This window comes from Anolis sagrei, chromosome 3 (assembly GCF_037176765.1).
Source record: "Anolis sagrei isolate rAnoSag1 chromosome 3, rAnoSag1.mat, whole genome shotgun sequence".
NCBI lineage: Eukaryota > Metazoa > Chordata > Lepidosauria > Squamata > Dactyloidae > Anolis > Anolis sagrei.
In genome coordinates this window covers 251,628,374-251,647,237 of record NC_090023.1, presented here as the reverse complement: position 1 = coordinate 251,647,237, position 18,864 = coordinate 251,628,374, and the positions used below count along the sequence as shown (strand labels likewise).

The 18,864-nt window shown below is 41.7% G+C and overlaps 1 protein-coding gene across 4 annotated transcripts; it reads right to left on the bottom strand.

Annotated features, from left to right (window-relative positions):
* Positions 1–2,128: 2,128 nt before the first annotated feature.
* Positions 2,129–18,635, bottom strand: MYNN (myoneurin). Of its 4 annotated transcripts, XM_067466041.1 has the most exons (9): positions 14,895–14,979; positions 14,686–14,790; positions 14,436–14,499; positions 11,439–12,241; positions 11,188–11,347; positions 10,895–11,073; positions 10,034–10,117; positions 8,166–8,252; positions 2,129–6,781 (listed from the first exon to the last, which is right to left on the bottom strand). In XM_067466041.1, exons 4-9 carry the CDS (start codon positions 12,163–12,165, stop codon positions 6,519–6,521), a joined length of 1,500 nt encoding a protein of 499 aa, XP_067322142.1. In that variant the 5' UTR covers positions 12,166–12,241; positions 14,436–14,499; positions 14,686–14,790; positions 14,895–14,979; the 3' UTR covers positions 2,129–6,518. The 4 variants fall into 4 exon arrangements, with proteins under 4 accessions (XP_067322142.1, XP_060623528.2, XP_067322144.1 ...); XM_060767545.2 differs by lacking the exon at positions 14,436–14,499 and adding an exon at positions 18,548–18,635 and having other exon boundaries at positions 14,686–14,984; XM_067466043.1 differs by lacking the exons at positions 14,436–14,499; positions 14,686–14,790; positions 14,895–14,979 and adding an exon at positions 18,548–18,635.
* Positions 18,636–18,864: the final 229 nt, after the last annotated feature.

Here is an 18,864-nt window from a genome sequence, read left to right as displayed (position 1 = left end):
TAAATTATTCTATTATTTTTGATGGGTGTTAATTATTGCAAACGTTTAAAACCATATTGAATCAAGATTTAAAATAATGATACAAAGCATCATTTTATAGTATTAGAACTATATACAAAGAACTCAATGAGTACTGTTTTTGAAAGAAAGGTAGCAGCCCTGGAGATATATATGTTTAGAAATAAAACTAACTTACCAGAATTATTAAGATTTCAGTATAAATGCCTTTCAAATTGGAAGTTTATTTTTACTAACCTATTTCTAAGTGAAAGATATATTTTATTTGTTTGTTTGTTTGTTTGTTTACAGCTTTTATTTATTTATTTACAGCTTTTATATTCTGCCCTTCTCTCCCCACAGGGGACTCAGGGCAGATTACAGTGTACACATATATGGCAAACATTCAATGCCAATTTTTGACATACAAACATATACAGACATACACGGAGGCTATATTTAACTTTTTTCTGGCCGCCAGGGGAGCTGTCGCTTTCCTCATCCATCTGCAACGCTGATGAAGCACTTCTGCATTCCTCGCATACTTCCCCGCTGGAATGCTTTGCTGGAGTCTTCTTTATGGCCTCATAAATCAGTTAATTTAGCCTCCCCACACTTTTTAAGGTGGTACCTAATTTTCCTACTTGACAGATGCAACTGTCTTTCGGGTTGCAAAGGTCGACAACAGGCTACACACAATTGGTTGGAAACCCACTCCAACCCGGGCTGGCTTTGAACTCATGACCTTTTGGTCAGAGTGATCTTAATGCAACTGACACTCAGCCAGCTGCGCCACAATCCCGGTTGGGTATGGAGAATCAGAAACGAAAAATTGTATCAGTGGAATTAAGCCTGCGGTTCATGATTTGTCAACAAAAATTGCTTGTAAGAAGTGAAAACCCTCCAGACATTCTGAATTACAAGCAAAACAAGAATACTTACCCATAAAGGACATCCTGTTGATTTGAGAGAAGTGGTCTGTCCTGTCAATCTCAGTTGTGATTTTTATACATTCAAGATCATTAGCTGGTGGTACTACAGCTCCAGTGGTGCAGGGCATGCACCTAGATTCATGGTATGCTTTATATTCCTTTAGCAGACCAAGGGATCCATTAATGACTTCTTAGCTCTAAATAAAAAAGGTAAAAGTTTCTGCTGAAGTTTCTCACGACTAGTAAGCCTAGTCGTGTCCGACTCTGAGGGATGGTGTTCATCTCCATTTCTAAGCCGCAGAGCTGGCATTGTCCGTAGACACCTCCAAGGTCATGTGGCCAGAATGATTGCATGGAGCGCCGTTACCTTCCAGCAGAAGCGGTACCTATTGATCTACTCACATTTGCATGTTTTTGAAGTGCTAGATTGGCAGAAGCTGGGGGTAACATTGGGAGCTCATCCCGCTCCCCAGATTCAAGCCGCCTTTCGGTCAGCAAGTTCAGCAGCTCAGTGGTTTAACACACTGCACCACCAGGACTTCTTTTTTCAAGGTACAAGACCATTAAAATAGATTCCTCTGTAGCTTTGTTTTTCTAAAATCATTTAATCTCTGCCCGAAAACTTTGCTAGTTTATGAACTGACATGGGTATACTAATGACTTAACTGCCCAATTATAGATTTACTGTGCTGGACTATGTGCATGATCTCCAAAGAAAAACACTGCATTTGGGACATCATGAACATTTCGGTTCCTGTAGCAGAAATGTATGCCTTCTCTTATGTCAGTAGCAATTCTTGCTGCATAATCTCAATATATGAAACAAACCAACTCTTTAGAACAGCTTAACTCAAATAAGTTGCATCCATCTCACTTGGAAATTACAGAGGGCCTTTTTCCTAGTTTGCACTAGATCGGCAACAAGTCAATTTCACAACCAGCTTTTTCAAGCAAAGTATATGTTTCATTGATTTATTTTCCCCTGACCCTGGCAATAGTTAAAACAGAACTACCTGTGTTACAGAAAGTAATGAAACAATGTGGCATGTAACTAGTGAAGACATTATCCATTCTTCTACCAAATTATAATGGTACTTTTGCTTAGTACTGAAACAAATCATCCTGAAATTAGGCTTTTCCAACCCACATCTCTCTCCAGAGCAATTATATCTAAAACAATAACAATCAGAACAAAGAAGTACTACAAAACAAGTTTTATTCAAGGCTAACACTGAAGTATTGCAAGTTAGGTATGTACACAAAACCTTATAGGAAAGTATAAATACAAAAAGCAAGCTCTACACAGAGAACGAGGAACAAAGATGTTTTGTACATACATGTGAAGAATGTCAGACATTAAATCAGGAAGAGTGACTTATACTAGCTCTTAAGAAAATCCCTTTCATACTGGCAAAAGAAGTATGTTGAGTAAGAACTTAGTGGGAATTATATGGCCCTCCAGATATTGCTAAACTGCAAATCACTCACCACTGGCTATGATGGCTAGGTTTAGTGAGGGTTTCACAGTTCAACAATATCTGGAGGGCTCCATGAACCCCACTGAATCTTGAACTATGAACAGAGGGGAAGTTAAACCCCCCAAGTTGAGGTCCTTCAGTTGTTTTGGGAACAGATACCATAGAGCCCAACTAATATGGCCACATGGCGAGGAATCATGGGAGCAGAAGTACAAACCACCAAGGAGAAGAAAAACTGGAGTACGACTTCTTTTCCCCCATGAAAGTAGGGCCTCAGATTGAAAACAAATCCTTATATTCATAACAGGCAGGATTTTTTATCATGCCAGAAGCGAATTGAGAATATACTGCAAGTCACTTCTGGTGTGAGAGAATTGGCTGTCTACAAGGACGTTGCCCAGGGGTCTCCCGGACGTGTTACCATCCTGTGGGAGGCTTCTCTCATGTCCCCACATGGAAAGCTGGGTCTGACAGATGGAAGCACACCCCATTTTGCAGATTCAAACCACTAACCTTCAAGTCTTTAGGTCAACAGTTCAGCCGGCACAAGAGTTTAATCTATTGTGCCACCACAACTGGGAATCACAGCAAATGATCAACCTCAGATGGTCCATTTGAATAAATCCAGCTGCATATGTCATCAAGGCAAGGTTCAAGGAATACCAAGCTTAACAGATGCAAGTAACATAGCCCTATGGTTGATAAGAAGAAGAAGAAGAACTTTATTTTTCTACCCTGCCTCCATCTCCCCGAAGGGACTCGGGGCGGCTTACAATCCTGATAGGACCCCAGAAATCATGTTCTTCCCAGCAGTACAGTCCATGATTTTATAAATGAGTATCTTTTAAAGGAGCCTTTGCACACCACAGTAAGTATTTCCAAGTTTGGAAAGTAAAAGGGATACTTCTTTTATTATTGCTACAATAGATTTCCGCTCTCTCAGAGTCCGCTTAGTGTTATGGGAATACGGACTCTGGAAAAATACTTCATGTACAAAAGGCAAATGAGGTCTATAAAGTAAAACATCTTTATAAATATTAAATAGCTAACTAGAGTCTAAGAAAAATCTAAGAATGGGCCTTTTTTAAAGTACTGTATGCTTCCTTTTTTTAAAGAAAAGGTGACAAGACACAAAACCCAAGTGGAAATGCTCGTATAAAATATAAATACTAAATAGTCAAGTTCATTTCCCTCTTCTCCACAAGACAAATAGCAGCACTGACTTAAGCACTGACTTCACTAAGTTTCCATTAATGTAATGCATATACTACAGTTGGGATTAACTCTTGAATTTAGGTCATTAACGCTTTTCAGAGAAGAAACAAGGATTCTGCATTCCCAGATCCATGATACAATCAAGATTGTACCATGTAAAAAGTCTGTTTGAAATCTCTTATAATCAGAAGTTTCTGGTGGCAAAAGAGGAATTGATCCTTGAGGCCGTATCAAGGGATATGAGAATAGTATTCCCTTTGCCTCTGATTTTAGTAGGTCAGCATGATAGCCTTGGGAAATAAGAGTCCTCACTTCACAAATAGCTGGGTTTTGTTTAACCAAGTTTCTAACCTTCATGATTACAAAAGAATAGATCTACAGTGTTCCCTCACATATCACGGGTCTTACGTTCCAGGAACACCTGCGAAAAGTGTAAATCCGTGAAGTAGGGACACTATATATGTATATCGCGTTGCAAAGGTGAGGCAGAAGCGAGGAGAGATTTAAAGGCACTGTGCACCTTTTTTTTCCTAGCTATCTCTGCTTTGCTTTGTAATCTCTCTTGATTGGCTGCCTCTTTCCCAAGGGGGAGGTCAAAAACCCCCTCCACACCCCATTGTTGACAATTAGAACACCACTCAGGACAACGGTAACCATTCATAAACTGGGAGGTAAAAACCCGCAAAACAGTAAATCCGTGAAAAGTGAACCGTGAAGTAGCGAGGAAACACTCTATTTCCCCGCAAGGCCCATTTCCCTCTCTCCCACTCACACCAAGCAGTGAAAGCAGAAGAACCTACATTCAATCAGACCAGTGGTTCTCAACCTGGGGTCCCCAGATGTTTTTGGCCTTCAACTCCCAGAAGTCCTAACAGCTGGTAAACTGGCTGGGATTTCTGAGAGTTGTAGGCCAAAAACATCTGGGGACCCGAGGTTGAGAACCACTGAATTAGACAGATGTGTACTTTCCATATTTCAAGACTCCTCATCCAAGTTACGTAAATTTAGGCGCATCTAATTCTGTCCAAATCTCCAATCTACTTCTCAGTCAAATGTGATTTTCTCAAGGCCAAATATCACTAAACAATTTTGTGTTTTCTGTATGGTACAGTGAATGAAAATGCATTTGTTGCACTGGATACATTTCTAAAGCATCACGTTCCAAATCAGCATTTCTTGATCCCTTCAGCCCTCTTCATTTGTTGCTTCCCCAAAATCCCAACACAGAATAGCAACAAAGCCCACATAATACCACTTGCTAAACGTAACAAGAGTAAGGTCATTATAAAAGTATCATTTTGATCTGTCAAAGAATGAAAATATAAAAACATCCTCCTTTTTTGTTAATGTGCTGTTAAACCTGGACAATCCAGCAATCCTGAAAACCACTGCATAACATAATCAATGTACAGAGGATATTAGTTTCTGTCTAATCATGACCACTACACATCACAGTAAGGAAAGGAGCATCTCGCAACTTTAGAAGCAGGGCATCTGAATACTGAGGGTAAGGAAAAACAACAGGAGTTGGGCTTCTTTTGAAGACATGTTAGTAGAAAAAAACCAACCATGGGTCAAAATTTGGAGCAGCTAGATCTCTGAATTAATTCGAGTATTCAAATTCCTGCTTGTCCATGGAAACCCACTGGTTGACTTTGGGCAAGTTTCATCCTCAGCCTTAAAGGAAAGCAAGGGCAATCCACCTCCGAACAAATCGTGCCAAGAAAACCTTGTGGGAGAGTCCCCAAAAGTTGGAAACAAAGGCACATGACCACTCTGTGAACCTTTGTTCTTCTGCTACTCCAGACTTAGCATGGCTAAACACCCCTATATATGTGTGTATGTGTATACACACCCTCTCATTCTGTAACTACATTCTCATGAGCGAAGGTATTTACATTGTGATTATTATACCCATGGCCACTTAGATTTCCTCTGATGCCATATAAAAGTAGCTTCAAAATGCAACACAGTTCCATGAACAAGTTCAATGCCTATCCTAAATGTTGTCTACGAGTAGTCACATCTCCATATCAAACTGCTTCATAATTAGGGGAATGGTTCTGCTGAGAATCAGTATGGAAAAAGCCTTGAGTGTATGTTAAGTCCAGCTTTACAACAAAATCTAACTTTTCATTTCATACAGTTTTAGAAATCCCTATAGCTATAAAAATTAAGATTTTCAAAGGAGTGCCTGCTGATGTGTTAGAAGTCAGGATGGATGAAACGGGATTTGCCTCTGACAGTTTTAATGCCCTGAAAAGCCCTTAACAGGGCCACCCAAACCTGTAACACAAAGTAAGAAAAAATCATGCAAATTTAGTTCAAATATAGAATTCAGCTCTCAACACATACGTTTGAACTACTTGGATGCAGAAAACACACAACTCTAAGCACAGATGTCAGAATTCATGAAGAAGAGCTTCCTTTGCTGTCTCTATTCACTAATTTTTCACTTAGGAGCTCTGAAAAGTTTCTTTTTCTAAGACTACAGCTCCTGGAAATCTAAAGTAGAAGTTTTAGCCCAAGAAAGGAACTTTACTGAGCACTTAAGAAGGCGAATTAGCTGCTGAGTGGACAACAGGAACTGATCATATATTGACTACAGAAGACACACAGCTTGAACTTCAATGGAGTCGTCCAGATTAACTGAAAGACCACTTAAGGCAGGTGTTGGAGGGGGAAAAAGACATCTTTATCTTCTAAAAAATGCAAACGTAATTCTTTCAAAGAGAAAGAAACTCCAGAATCTTTTGTTCTTGATTTTAAAAAACCATAAGAATGAAAAAAGGGAACTACAAGTGACTCTATATGAATCAAAGTCAAAGTCTGACTTAAAAACAGCCACATGATTACATTCGCTTTACCAAAGATGCCCTTGCTGCCAGAGGGGATTTCAGTACAACTGCTGGAGAAAAATAAACTGAGGTTCTGAATATCCAGCAATGGTCGACCTCAGAAGTGTGTCTGAGGGGGGAGACTGGCTGTCCGTTACCGGCAACAGCACTTGGTGGTCTTCTATCCCAGTAGGGAGAGGCAAGGCGATGTCTGAAGGCTTCACATCGACAGACTCCAGCAAAGGGCTTTTCTCCTGTGGAAGTGAGTCCGGGTCATTAAAGGAATGCTCAAGTGTGATGGGGTCCAGGCCATCCTCAGAACCTGGGGAGACAAACACAATTTTAAGCCTGGGCATTCCTTGAAAGCAAAGCTGCAATAGATACAGGTCCACCCCTAGGACCTGGGATACAAGATCTCAATCCCCTCCTTTTTTGCTGGAAAAGTCTTGCCTGTCCTCTTTGCAAGTCTTGAGTGACTATTGTACTGTTTGAGGCCTAGAAAAAGTCTCTTTCCTAATCAGAAAGTGGCCAGAAATAATTTCCATTATGGTAGAAAGTCTTCTCATCTTAAAGCACATGAAGATTCCCTCCTAGAGGATGGAATGGCTCACTCCATGTCCTTCTGAAGACATGAGGGCACCATTTATTTATTTATTATTTCGGACATTTATATCCCGCCCTTCTCACCCCAGAGCAGCTTACAATCGGCACTCATTAGATGCCACAAAAACAATAGCAATAAAATCACAATTAAAACATTAACAAAACAATGAATTAAAACATTCAATTAAAAGCTAACAAATCAAAGACCAAATCCCAATCCACATCTGAAATCATAGTCCACATCTGTCCATTGTCAATCAATAAAATAGTATAAATTATTAATGTTGCGCCTGCTGCTTGAATGTCTGATCCCATAGCCATGATTTAAGCTTTTTCCTAAAGAACAAGAGGTAAGGGGCCAACTATTTCAGTGAGGAGCATGTTCCACAGACGGGGGGCCATCACAGAGAAGGCCCTGTCTCTCGTCCCCATCAGTTGAGCTTGCGAGGGTGGTGGGATGCAGAGCAGGGCCTCCCCGACGATCTTAAGCTCCAAGGTGAATTGTAGAGGGAGATACGTTTGGACAAGTAAGCTGGGCTGGAATCATATAGGGCCTTATAGGCCAAAGCCAGCACTTTGAATTGTGTCCAGTAGCAGACTGGCAGCTAGTGGAGCTGACGTAACAGAGGGATGGTATGCTCCCTGTACACCGCTCCTGTGAGCAATCTGGCTGCCACCCGTTCGACTAGTTGAAGCTTCCAAACAGTCTTCAAAGGCAACCCCACATAGAGCACGTTACAGTAATCAGCAAATAAGCAAAAGGAAAGGAGAGTCCACACCAAAACTTCAGAGAGACTACTAAGAGGATGACAAATGTCTTCAATTTGTCACCTCAACACAAATATTTTCATTTTGATAGATAACTTACAGCCCACCATGTTTGTTTGGTTGAAGTTGAGCTAAGGCAGTGGTTCTCAACCTGTGGATCCCCAGGTGTTTTGGCCTACAATTCCTAGAAATCCCAGCCAGTTTACTAGCTCTTAGGATTTCTGGGAGCTGAAGACCAAAACATCTGGGGACCCACAGATTGAGAACTACTGAGCTAAGGGTTTCTTTTATGAGCCTGAAGGCTGCGTGGGTGGCCTTCTGAGACCAGCTCTTACCTGTATGAACTTTTGATTTGTGTTTCTTTAGGTTTTTAATATCTGTGTAAGAATTTCCACACAGCTCACAGATAAATGGTCTTTCACCTTAGGAAAACAAAACAAAACAAAAAACCCCTAGTTAAATATCATACATTTACAAGAAAATGAAATAATCTAGAGTGTGTGTGCTCTAAATAATGATTTACTTTCTAATCAGTGAGCTTAAAGATGATGTTTTATTTACTTTAGCATGATCGCAACAGGAAAAGGCTGATTTCTTATGGCTCTTCAGTAGCATGCTAATTTGACAGTTAACTACTTTGATATATAGTAAAGAAAAATAAAATAATTCTTGAGAAAAAATAATGTACGTTTCTACTATGCCTCGCTTCATAACATTCTACATTCCTTGTATTAATACAAAGTTTACCTACAAAATGTGAGAAATATTAAATATTAACTAGGGAAAAGTAAAGGTTTTCTCCTGACATTATGTCCAGTCGTGTCCGACTCTGGGGGTTGGGGCTCATCTCCATTTCTAAGATAAAGAGCCAGCATTGTTCATAGACACTTTCAAGATCATGTGGCCGGCATGGCTGGACAGAGCACCGTTAACTTCCTTCTGGAACGGTAGCTATTGATCTACTCACATTTGCATGTTTTCAAACTGCTAGGCTGGCAGAAGCTGAGGCTAACAGTGGGAGCTCACCTCACGCCCTGGATTGGAACCTGCAACCTTTCAGACAGCAAGTTCAACAATTCAGCCGTTTAACCCACTACGCCACAGGGGACTCCGGTTATAGTTAATATACTATAGTTAATATAATATATATAATTAATATATAGTTAATATAATATAGTTAGAATATTTACTAGGTATTTTAATTTAAAAATGTGAGCCAAGCACTAAAAGGGTTAAATGGATGCAATGACTCAGCAAACGCTGCAGTTCAATATAAGCAGGTGTGCCTGTAGCTTAGCAGCCTTCAGTCTTGAGGTAGCCCTCTGTGGGCGATGGGCCTCAATGTGTTAGTAGGCCTCAGTATGAGAAGGCCTCAGTGTTAGTTCACCTTATTGAGAGAAAGGCCTCAGTCTGAGAGGACCTTCAATGTGAGAAGGCCCAATGGGAGAAAGGCCTCAGTGTGAGGTAGGCCTCAGTGTTAGTAGTCCTCAGTATGAGAACGCCTCAGTGTGAGAGGAAGCTCCAGCGTGAAGGCTGCTGTGTCTAAAAAGCTACTGTGTGAAGCTCCTGTGTAACTTCGGTATGAGAAGAGGCTCTATGAGAGTGAAGCTATTCATCTGAATGAGAAAGAAGCCCAGCATGGAAGTTTATTTGTTATGGAAACCTTGTTCTTGCAAATAGAGCAACCATATTATTTTGCAATAAAGAAAAGCCTATGGAAGAGGTAGCACTGGTCTGTGTGTTTTTGTTCTTTTTATCACTTTGGGCTACTCGTGCTGGGTCACGCCACTGCTAATAAGTTACTCTGCTATACATTTATGAAGGGGGTCTTTTGTTAATAAGCCCACTCGCCCAACACAGAATTCTGCCAGTGCACAATCGTGTGGTTTTTTTTTTCTTTTGAATAAAACTTTGATAAGGCGTGGCCCATGTTTTCAGTGTCCTACTTCACTCTGAATCAACCCCCACAACTATGTCTGTCTGAGGCGTCAATATTATACTACACCATGATCCGGTACAGTGAACTGCAATCCATAAAAAAAACTATTGCTAAATTAAGCTGATTAGTCTTAAAAGTGCCATAGGTTTTTTTTTTCATACAGAAACAGTATAACTATCTCTTTTTAAATGGTACTTGGTATTAAACAATCTTAAACATAGTGAGATTAAACCTAAAAAAGGAGATATATGCTTGAAAACTAACCTGTGTGAGACCGAAAATGTTTGCTGAGTTCTCCTGAAGAAATGAAGCTTTTGCCACAAATGCCACATATATATGGTTTCTCTCCTACAGAAAGAAGTGGAGTTAAGTTAACTCAGTATTCAATTTACAGGTTGTGAATATGCTCCCCACATCAGAACTGTACAAGCACACAAATGTTTTCTCAATTAGAAATCTTTAATTTTTTCATATATCTTTGTGATTGTCTTTAAAATACATATTGTGATGCAGGCTACCAATTTTTCTAGAACAAGATGTTTTTGGACTACAAATCCTACTGTCTCTGACCACTAGCTATGAATGATGAGAGCTAAGATCCAAAAGTATATTTAAAATTACAAAGTATCCAGTCTTATTTCAAGGCATAGTGTTGTCTCACATCTCCTCATCATCTGTCAATCAGGCAGCGAGGAACAGCTGCTCATCTACTTAAGGCAAGTTAACAATTTCTGATTTGTTCTACTACCCCACTAACTAAGAAAGGTGTACAACCCTAAGCTCTGGTGGGTTCCACATCATTCCCAACTCTATATATCATTTCGACTACACCAGGCATGAGCAAACTTGGGCCTTCCAGGTGTTTTGGACTTCAACTTTCACAATTCCTAAGGAATTGTGGGAGTTGAGCAAACTTGGGCCTTCCAGGTGTTTTGGACTTCAACTTTCACAATTCCTAAGGAATTGTGGGAGTTGAGCAAACTTGGGCCTTCCAGGTGTTTTGGACTTCAACTTTCACAATTCCTAAGGAACTGTGGGAGTTGAAGTCCAAAACACATGGAAGGCCCAAGTTTGCCCATGCCTGGGCTACACGATCCCCCTTCAACTCTACTTTTTAAGAATCACCTGTGTGCTTTCTTGAGTGTGTAATAAGTGAGCTGGAGACCGCAAAAGCTTTCCCGCAAGTATCACAAACATATGGTTTTTCTCCTGTGTGTCGCCGTACATGATAGGTCAACGTGCTTGCCTGTGCAAAGCGCTGACCACATCTATCACAGACATATGGCTTCTCTCCACTGTGCTTCCTAAATTGGAAAAAAAAAGATGGTTACATTCTATTAATGTATCTATCAACTACTTCTCCTAGCAACAGCCTCCTCAATCACCTTCTCTGTTGTAGGCAATTCCCATTTACTCACCGGGCATGAATCTTCAGATTACTAGATGTTGCAAACTGCAGGTTGCAAGCATCACATTTGTACGGCTTCTCCTCCCCGTGATGCATACGGCTGTGGAAAACCAGCTGACATTTCTGAGCAAAGCCTTTGTCACAGAGTTCGCATTTGTATGGTTTTTCCCCTATGGAAAGAATAATACTGCTTATTTTAGCACTGGTTTGTGAAGGATGAGCTTTCCAGATGTTACTGTACCACAATTCCCATCAGCCTACCTGTGTGAGTTCTTACATGCGTTTTCAGCTGGTTGCATTGTGTAAAGGCTTTTCCGCAGAGCTGACACACATAGGGCTTGACACCTTTGTGGATCCTCATGTGCCGCCTCAGGCTGCTGGCTTCAGAGAACACCTTGCCACAGGTGTTACAAACTGGTTTGGTCTTGGAATATTTTGGGTCCAGTTCCTCTCCTGAGCTTTCCAGCTGATAAGAGTTCTTGTCACTGGTGATGTTAGACAAGCAGTGCTCTTTCAAAGCACAACTTTGCTGCGCTTTGCTTCGCTTGGGTTTCATAGTCATAGTCTGGATAAGGATCTCTTGGGCAGCAAACGTTTCACTCTCCACTACAGGAGTGAGCTGCAGCTCAGAATTATCCCCACCTTGGGCAGCTTGCTCCGTTATCTCTGTTGCCAGTTTATTTGCATCCAAAAACATCTCTATGGCAGTGCTCTCTGTCACATCGTTTGGATATTGTGCAGGCTTGTCTGGCAGTGTTTTGGGGGAGCCGAAGGCCTTCTTCCGCTTTTTGGTTTGAGCAGATTTTTTCCCCAAGGTTGCTGTTAAAACTGGGGATGGGACTGGGTCCGCTGAAGGGGCATCCAATTTCTCTTGGCTAGTGTAGTCACGAAGAGTTAGCAGGCAAGTCTGTTGATTCAGTGCAATGTTCCCAGTAATACTAGAGATTTCTGTAGAAGAGGGATTCGCAATAAAAGCAAAGTCTTCCATCTTTATTTTACATTTAGTGACTACCTCTTCCACTTTGAGATAGTCAGCAGCCTGATGTATTTCTTTAACATTCCAACTGTAAGAGAGGAAAGGTAAATATGAATGTACTCAGGGAATGAAAATAGTGGTCTTGTAGAATCAATTCAAATTCTAAATAGTCTAAACCAGGGGTCCTCAAACTATTTAAACAGAGGGCCAGGTCACAGCCCTCAAGTTGTTGGAGGGCCGGATTATTATTTGAAAAAAAAAAAGCATGAATGAATTCCTATGCACACTGCACATATCTTATTTGTAGTGCAAAAAAACCCACTTAAAAACAATACAATAATTAAAATGAAGATTTTGTTTAACAAATATAAACTTATTAGTATTTCAATGGGAAGTGTGGACGTGCTTTTGGCTGATGAGATAGGATTGTTGTTGTTGTTGTTGTGTGCTTTCAAGTCATTTCAAACTTAGGTTGGCCCTGAGCGAGGGCCAGGTAAATGATCTTGGAGGGCCGTATCCGGCCCTCGGGCATTAGTTTGAGGTCCCCTGGTCTAAACTATATGAAAGAGCTAATGTTTTTGCAGGTACACTCAAAGAAAAGGGCAGAGAGTATGAACTGAAGGATTGCTGCTCAAGCTTGTTCCCTTTGCGATACATGCAAAACTTATGCTTTAGGATTACATGCAAAATGTTATTGATTTGCCCAAGGGCTTCTGGCAACATTCACAGCCAAGTAAAGACATGATAGGGTCCAACCTATCTTCAAGACTGCAACCCTTTCTATGAACCGTCGCGGGCTTTGAGATTGGCAGGGGAGGCCCTTCTCTCAGTTCCACCACCGTCTCAAGAGCGGTTGGTGGGGACAAGAGAGAGGGCCCTCTCTATAGTGGCTCCTCAGCTCAACATTCTCAAATGGAGATTTGATTTTAAACTAGATTATTATAGTGTCAGAAATGGGTGTCCTAGCAAAAGGAAATTGAAACGAATGTGTAATGGAGTTTGTTCATATACCAGTGAAGCAGGAGTGCTATCCTTCCTCAGTCACGAATTATACATTTATTTTAGGAAAACATGACTATTTAAAACATGCATGAAGCAAGCAATGTTCCTTGTCCATTTAAATCAGGTTTTTTTACTAAATTGAAACAACAATGGAAATCAGCACTCAATTATGTTCCAGTTTGAACTCCATACTTTTTTCAGGGAAAACTGAGTATGGGCAACTGTTCACTTAAACCAGGTATGGGCAAACCCAGGCCTGGGTGCTGGGTGTGTCCCCTTGGGCTCTTTTCTCAGACCCTCCTCCCTCTCACCATCCTCTCTTTTCTCCCTCCTCCCTCTCTTTCTCCTTCCTTCCTTCTCTTTTGTCTTCTCTTCCTTCTCTCTTCCTTCCCTCCCTTCCATCCATCCTTCTCTTCCGCCCTTCCTTTCTTCTGCCTTCTCTTTTTCCTTCCTCCTTGGGGGATGTTTAGCTGGGAGAAGAGCAGGTATAGAGGGAACATTAGAACCACGCTTCAAGATTTAAGGGTGTCCCATTGAAGAGAGGGAAAACTGAGGGAGCAATGGTTTCAAATGGCAGGGAAAGAGATTCGACTGAAAAGATTAGGAAGAACTTCCTGAGAGTAAGAACTGTTGGAGAGTGGCATAGGCTGCCTCAGAGTGTGATGGAGTCTCCTTCTCTGGAGGCTTTTCTGCAGAGACTGTCTATTGGGAGTGCTTTGATTGTGTCTTCCTGCATGGCAGGGGGTTGGACTGGATGGCCTTTGGGGAGGTCTCTTCCAGCTCTAGGTTTCTAGGATTATATATCAGGAGTAGGCAATACGGAGTCTAATGGATACACTTTTCTCTCCTATCCACCATCTCATCCTGGCCAAGGCTAACCCTTTTAGGATCCAAACGTTTCCCAGAAGGGGAGAAAAGGGCAGGGAGGGGACTTTGGTGGAATATCTCCCTCTCGGCCCATCCACCCCACTCTGGCCTGCCATGTGGCACCCAAGTTAGAAAGTTTGCCTATGTCTGACTTAAACCATGTGGCTCACAGATATGATTGTAGAGCCAGGGCATGCCACAGCCCCCAAATGTTTGGTTTTTTTCTCAAATAAAAGTGGAAGAATTGCACTTCCAAAGGATTACATCCTCTTTTAAAATAAAGTTAATTTTCTACATCATTTTTAAAACACATACACAAACAAAATTCTTTTTGAACTGAAAGGTTTCCTGTGCTGCCTGCGGGAGCCAGGGTGAAAGAAAAAACTTCAGGTTTTCCAAATCACTCACAGTACCCTTTTTTCAAGAGATCCAATTCTGACTCATGGCATGGCAAGTTACTTCAATCAAACCAGGACCCTGGAAAACAGAACACACTAACTGCTGTTTTACACATGCATATTCTAGGTCCTTTTCACATCCTCCTTGACCCATCTGCAATGTCCTTAACTGAAACTATTTCAGGCAGTTGCCTGTCTTTGCAATTCTCCAGAAAATGTTTATTTTGGACCCTAGGCAAATATATTCCCATCCCTATTGTATTACCTGTCCAGGCTTAAGTCTCCCGTGTATATGAACTCTAGAAGTTTCTGAAATCCATCGGCCTTCACTTGGTTCTGATCCAAGAACACGTTACTCTCTGAAGTATCCCTGTAAAAAGCCCCAAAGTATTCGCTAAAGGAAGCCAGAACATTTCGATGAGCTTTGAACTGGAATTCACCAATAATGATGGTGCAGTCACAAAGGAAGCCCACCTCTCGTTGCTTGTTCAGTCTCTCCAGTAGGTGCTCACAGTGATGGGCACACTGCATTTTCAGCAATGGGAGATGGGATTTTGCTCTGGCCTGTGAAGGCAAAGGAACATATTTACCACCAGTGTGCAATGTTCAGAATGGAAGGCATAGGTAAGATGGTCCCTATAGAAAGTCTTATAAACCAGGGCCACACAAGCACATGTTCTCCAGATGCTTGGGACTACAGTTGTCACAATATGTGATCACTGATCATGCTGTCTGGGGCCTATGAGAGTTGCAGTCAAAGACATATGGAGGACAGCAGATGGTTTATCTCTGATCTAAAGTGTAGGGGACAGGAGGATAGGATTGAGTTGCTAAGAAAACACTATAGAGCAGTCATGGGCAAATTTTAGCCCTTCAGGTGTTTTGGACTTCAACTCCCACCAGCTGTTAGGAATTGTGGGAGTTGAAGACCAAAACAGCTGGAGGGCCAAAGTTTGCCCATGCCTACTAAAGAGGAAACTATTCTAGATATCAAAAACATTGAACTTGAACATGCCCAGCATTTTAAAAATTTTAATCATTACATTTGGCCCTGTCACAGGTTTTAAATGCGTCGTGATATTATTGTTATTGTTTGGCTTTGTTATGAGTTATTTATTGTTGTATTGTTGCTGTTGTGCTTTATTGATGTATTTGGGCTCGGCCTCTTGTAAGCCGTACCGAGTCCTGCGGGAGATGGTAGCGGGGTATAAATAAAGGTTTATTATTATTATAAAAACACCATCCCAATAATTACTCTCACACAAAAATGCAAGTTATACAAGAGATGTCAATAATGCAGGACATACAACTACTACTGTAAAATACTATATAAGAAACATATCCCATCATTACTGGGAACAGCTGGCATACAGGTCACAGAAGTCAGGTTTAGCAGCTGTCTTCTCATCAAAATGAAGAGCTGAGCCCAGAATCCACAGTAAAACTCACAAACCTGATGCCGCCCAGTTGTACTGGACTATTTATTTAAAACTTTTATATCCTGATCTTCTCAACCTCCGTAGAGGGACTCAGAGTGGCTTACAGCAAGGATTCAATGCTAGCAGTACAATCTAAAAAACATCATATAATAACAAGTTAAAATACGTATCAATTAAAATTACAAATAAGCCCAATCGCTAAGATAAAATCATGACTATGCCAAGTCAGCAGAGCAGTGGCGTCTTTTTCCCAGATCCAGTGCTAGGTTTGATGTGATACCTGTGCATCTAGAAGTTTACAATAAGTATGCAGTCTCTGTTTGATACTGTACCTAAATTGTGATTTTGTGGCCTATTTGGCAAAATATTAAGACTTCTTCTATGCTGCCATTTAAATTCCAGATTATCTGTTTTGAACTGGAAGTGCAGACCCACATATTCCAGTTCAAAGCAGATGTGGGTTATCAGATTTAATAATCTAGATTATATGGCACTGTATAATCAATGCAAGCTTGTTTTCTGCTTCCTTGGAGAATAGGACATGGAACAATGGCTTCAAACTACAAGAGAGGAGATTCCATCTAAACATGAGGAAGAACTTCCTGACTGTGAGAGCCATTCAGCAGTGGAACTCTCTGCCCTGGAGTGTGGTGGAGGCTCCTTCTTTGGAAGCTTTTAAACAGAGGCTGGATCGCCATCTGTCAGGAGTGATTTGAATGCAATATTCCTGCTTCCTTGACAGGGGGTTGGACTGGATGGCCCATGAGGTCTCTTCCAACTCTTTGATTCTATGATTCTATGTAGAAGGGGCCTCAGTTTCTTCCTCATCTGTGACTCTTACCTGATTATTAGTGCTCTGCATTATTCAAAAGCTTGCACACATTTTGTAGGATTTCAGCTGACCCTACAGTAATTAATTTTGCTCACAAACTACCTTTCTAACAAAGCTTGTTCCATAGCTGATGTATCCCTACTTAACTGGGAAATCCTCCACATGTTTGATCTTGTTGTTGTTGTTAGAATTCAGGTCCCATTCTCCCACTTTCAATGCCAATGATGGCTTGTGGCATCTATAGAATTTCGTTTTTTTTTAATGGGAGCCTGGTGTAAAAAAAAAACAACCAATACACAGAATGGAAAAAAACCCTTTAAAGCACAGAAATGTATGTAGTGGTTTGCATATTGAACTACAACTCTGAAGACCAGGGTTCTAATCCTAACTCTGCCAAGTAACACTGTCTCAACCTGTGAAGAAAGTCATGATAGACCTCTGCTGAACAAAGCTTGCCAAGAAAGAAAGCCCTGAGATAATTTGAAAGTGACTTGAAGTCGCTCAACAAAAGCCAGTCCTTAAACCAAAAATCAGATTGCTGGATGTCCCAATTTTTCCCTGTTTTTAGAATCATAGCATCTTTAAGTTGGAAGAGACTTTGTGGGCCATCCAGTCCAACCCCCTGCCAAGAAGCAGGAATATTGCATTCAAATCACCTGACAGATGGCCATCCAGCCTCTGTTCAAAAGCTTCCAAAGAAGGAGCCTCCACCACACTCCAGGGCAGAGAGTTCCACTGCTGAACGGCTCTCACAGTCAAGAAGTTCTTCCTCATGTTCAGATGGAATCTCCTCTCTTGTAGTTTGAAGCCATTGTTCCGCATCCTAGTCTCCAAGGAAGCAGAAAACAAGCTTGCTCCCTCCTCCCTGTGGCTTCCTCTCACATATTTATACATGGCTATCATATCCCCTCTCAGCCTTCTCTTCTTCAGGCTAAACATGCCAAGCTCCTTAAGCCGCTCCTCATAGGGCTTGTTCTCCAGACCCTTTATCATTTTAGTCGCCCTCCTCTGGACACATTCCAGCTTGTCAATCACATCACATTGTTGGCTCATGTTTAACTTGTTGTCCATGAGGACTCCAAGATCTTTTTCACACGTACTGCTCTCGAGCCAGGCATTGTCCCCCATTCTGTATCTTTGCATTTCGTTTTTCCTGCCAAAGCGTTTAGGGAGGAAGCAAAGTAAGTTTGCTTTTTGCCATAGAATCATAGAATAAGAGCGTTGGAAGAGACCTTGTGGGCCATCTAGTCCAACCCCCTGCCATGCACAATCAAAGCATCCCCAAAAGATGGCCATCCAGCCTCTGTTTAAAAGTTTCCAGGGAAGGAGCTTCCACCAGACGGTGAGGCAGAGAGTTCCACTGCTAAACAGCCTGTACAATCAGGACGTTCTTCCTAGTGTTCAAGTGGAATCTCCTTTACTGTAATTTGAACTCCGAGTCCTAGGGATTCATGGTCTCCAGACCTTTGATCACTTTAGTCATTCTCCTCTGGACACCTTCCAATAGGAAACATAATCCTTGCTAGTTATTTTGCTTTGGCCCCAGTGAAGAAAGAGACATCCTTGCCAGTCTAATGCAAATGGGCCAGAGATAGACCAGACACTATCTGAACTATGTGACAACTTTTAAAAATCTGCTCAAACCCCCCAAATCTGACAACCTCACAAGCACTCCTCAAAGCCAATGGCTTAGTGAAGTCCCTCCCTGATATCTCAACTGGGTCTTCTCCCACCCCTTTTCCTTCTCTTCCCAACTCTTCCTTGGGCCTTTCCTTGTCTTGCCTGCCTCCCCCACCCCGCAAAGGCCACAGTGGTCGCGTCCAATACCCTTTTCCAAATGAGTTGGGCAGACCCACCTGGAGGAGGCAGGGGGAGGTGGGAAAGCTGGGCACACAAACCCTCGTTCGCTTCAGGCCGCCATTTTATGATGACGTAACGCTCGACGCCTCCTTTGGAGGGGGCTGGAATCTCACTTCCGGTCTCAAGAAATCCTGAGCCGTTCAATGGGAAAAATGGAGAGGCGATAAAAAACTACGCTTCCCGTAATGCTTCGCGCCACAACTCTGTACTGGACACGCAGAGTGTGCAGGGCAGCTAAGCATCACGGGAAACGTAGTTCTCAATGTCTATGTAGCTCTATACACATGGAAACACACGCCTTTAAGTTTATAAT

Bases quoted from the DNA above. Each gene is read 5' to 3' on its own strand.
- MYNN (XM_060767545.2), bottom strand. From the start codon at position 14,951: ATGCAGTGTGCCCATCACTGTGAGCACCTACTGGAGAGACTGAACAAG. The intron at 8,253-10,033 runs GTTAGTTTTCAA...TGTTTTCCTAAG, and splicing joins ACATTTTCGGTCTCACACAG to GTGAAAGACCATTTATCTGT. The intron at 6,782-8,165 runs GTAAGAGCTGGT...TTGTCTCCCCAG, and splicing joins CAAATCAAAAGTTCATACAG to GTTCTGAGGATGGCCTGGAC.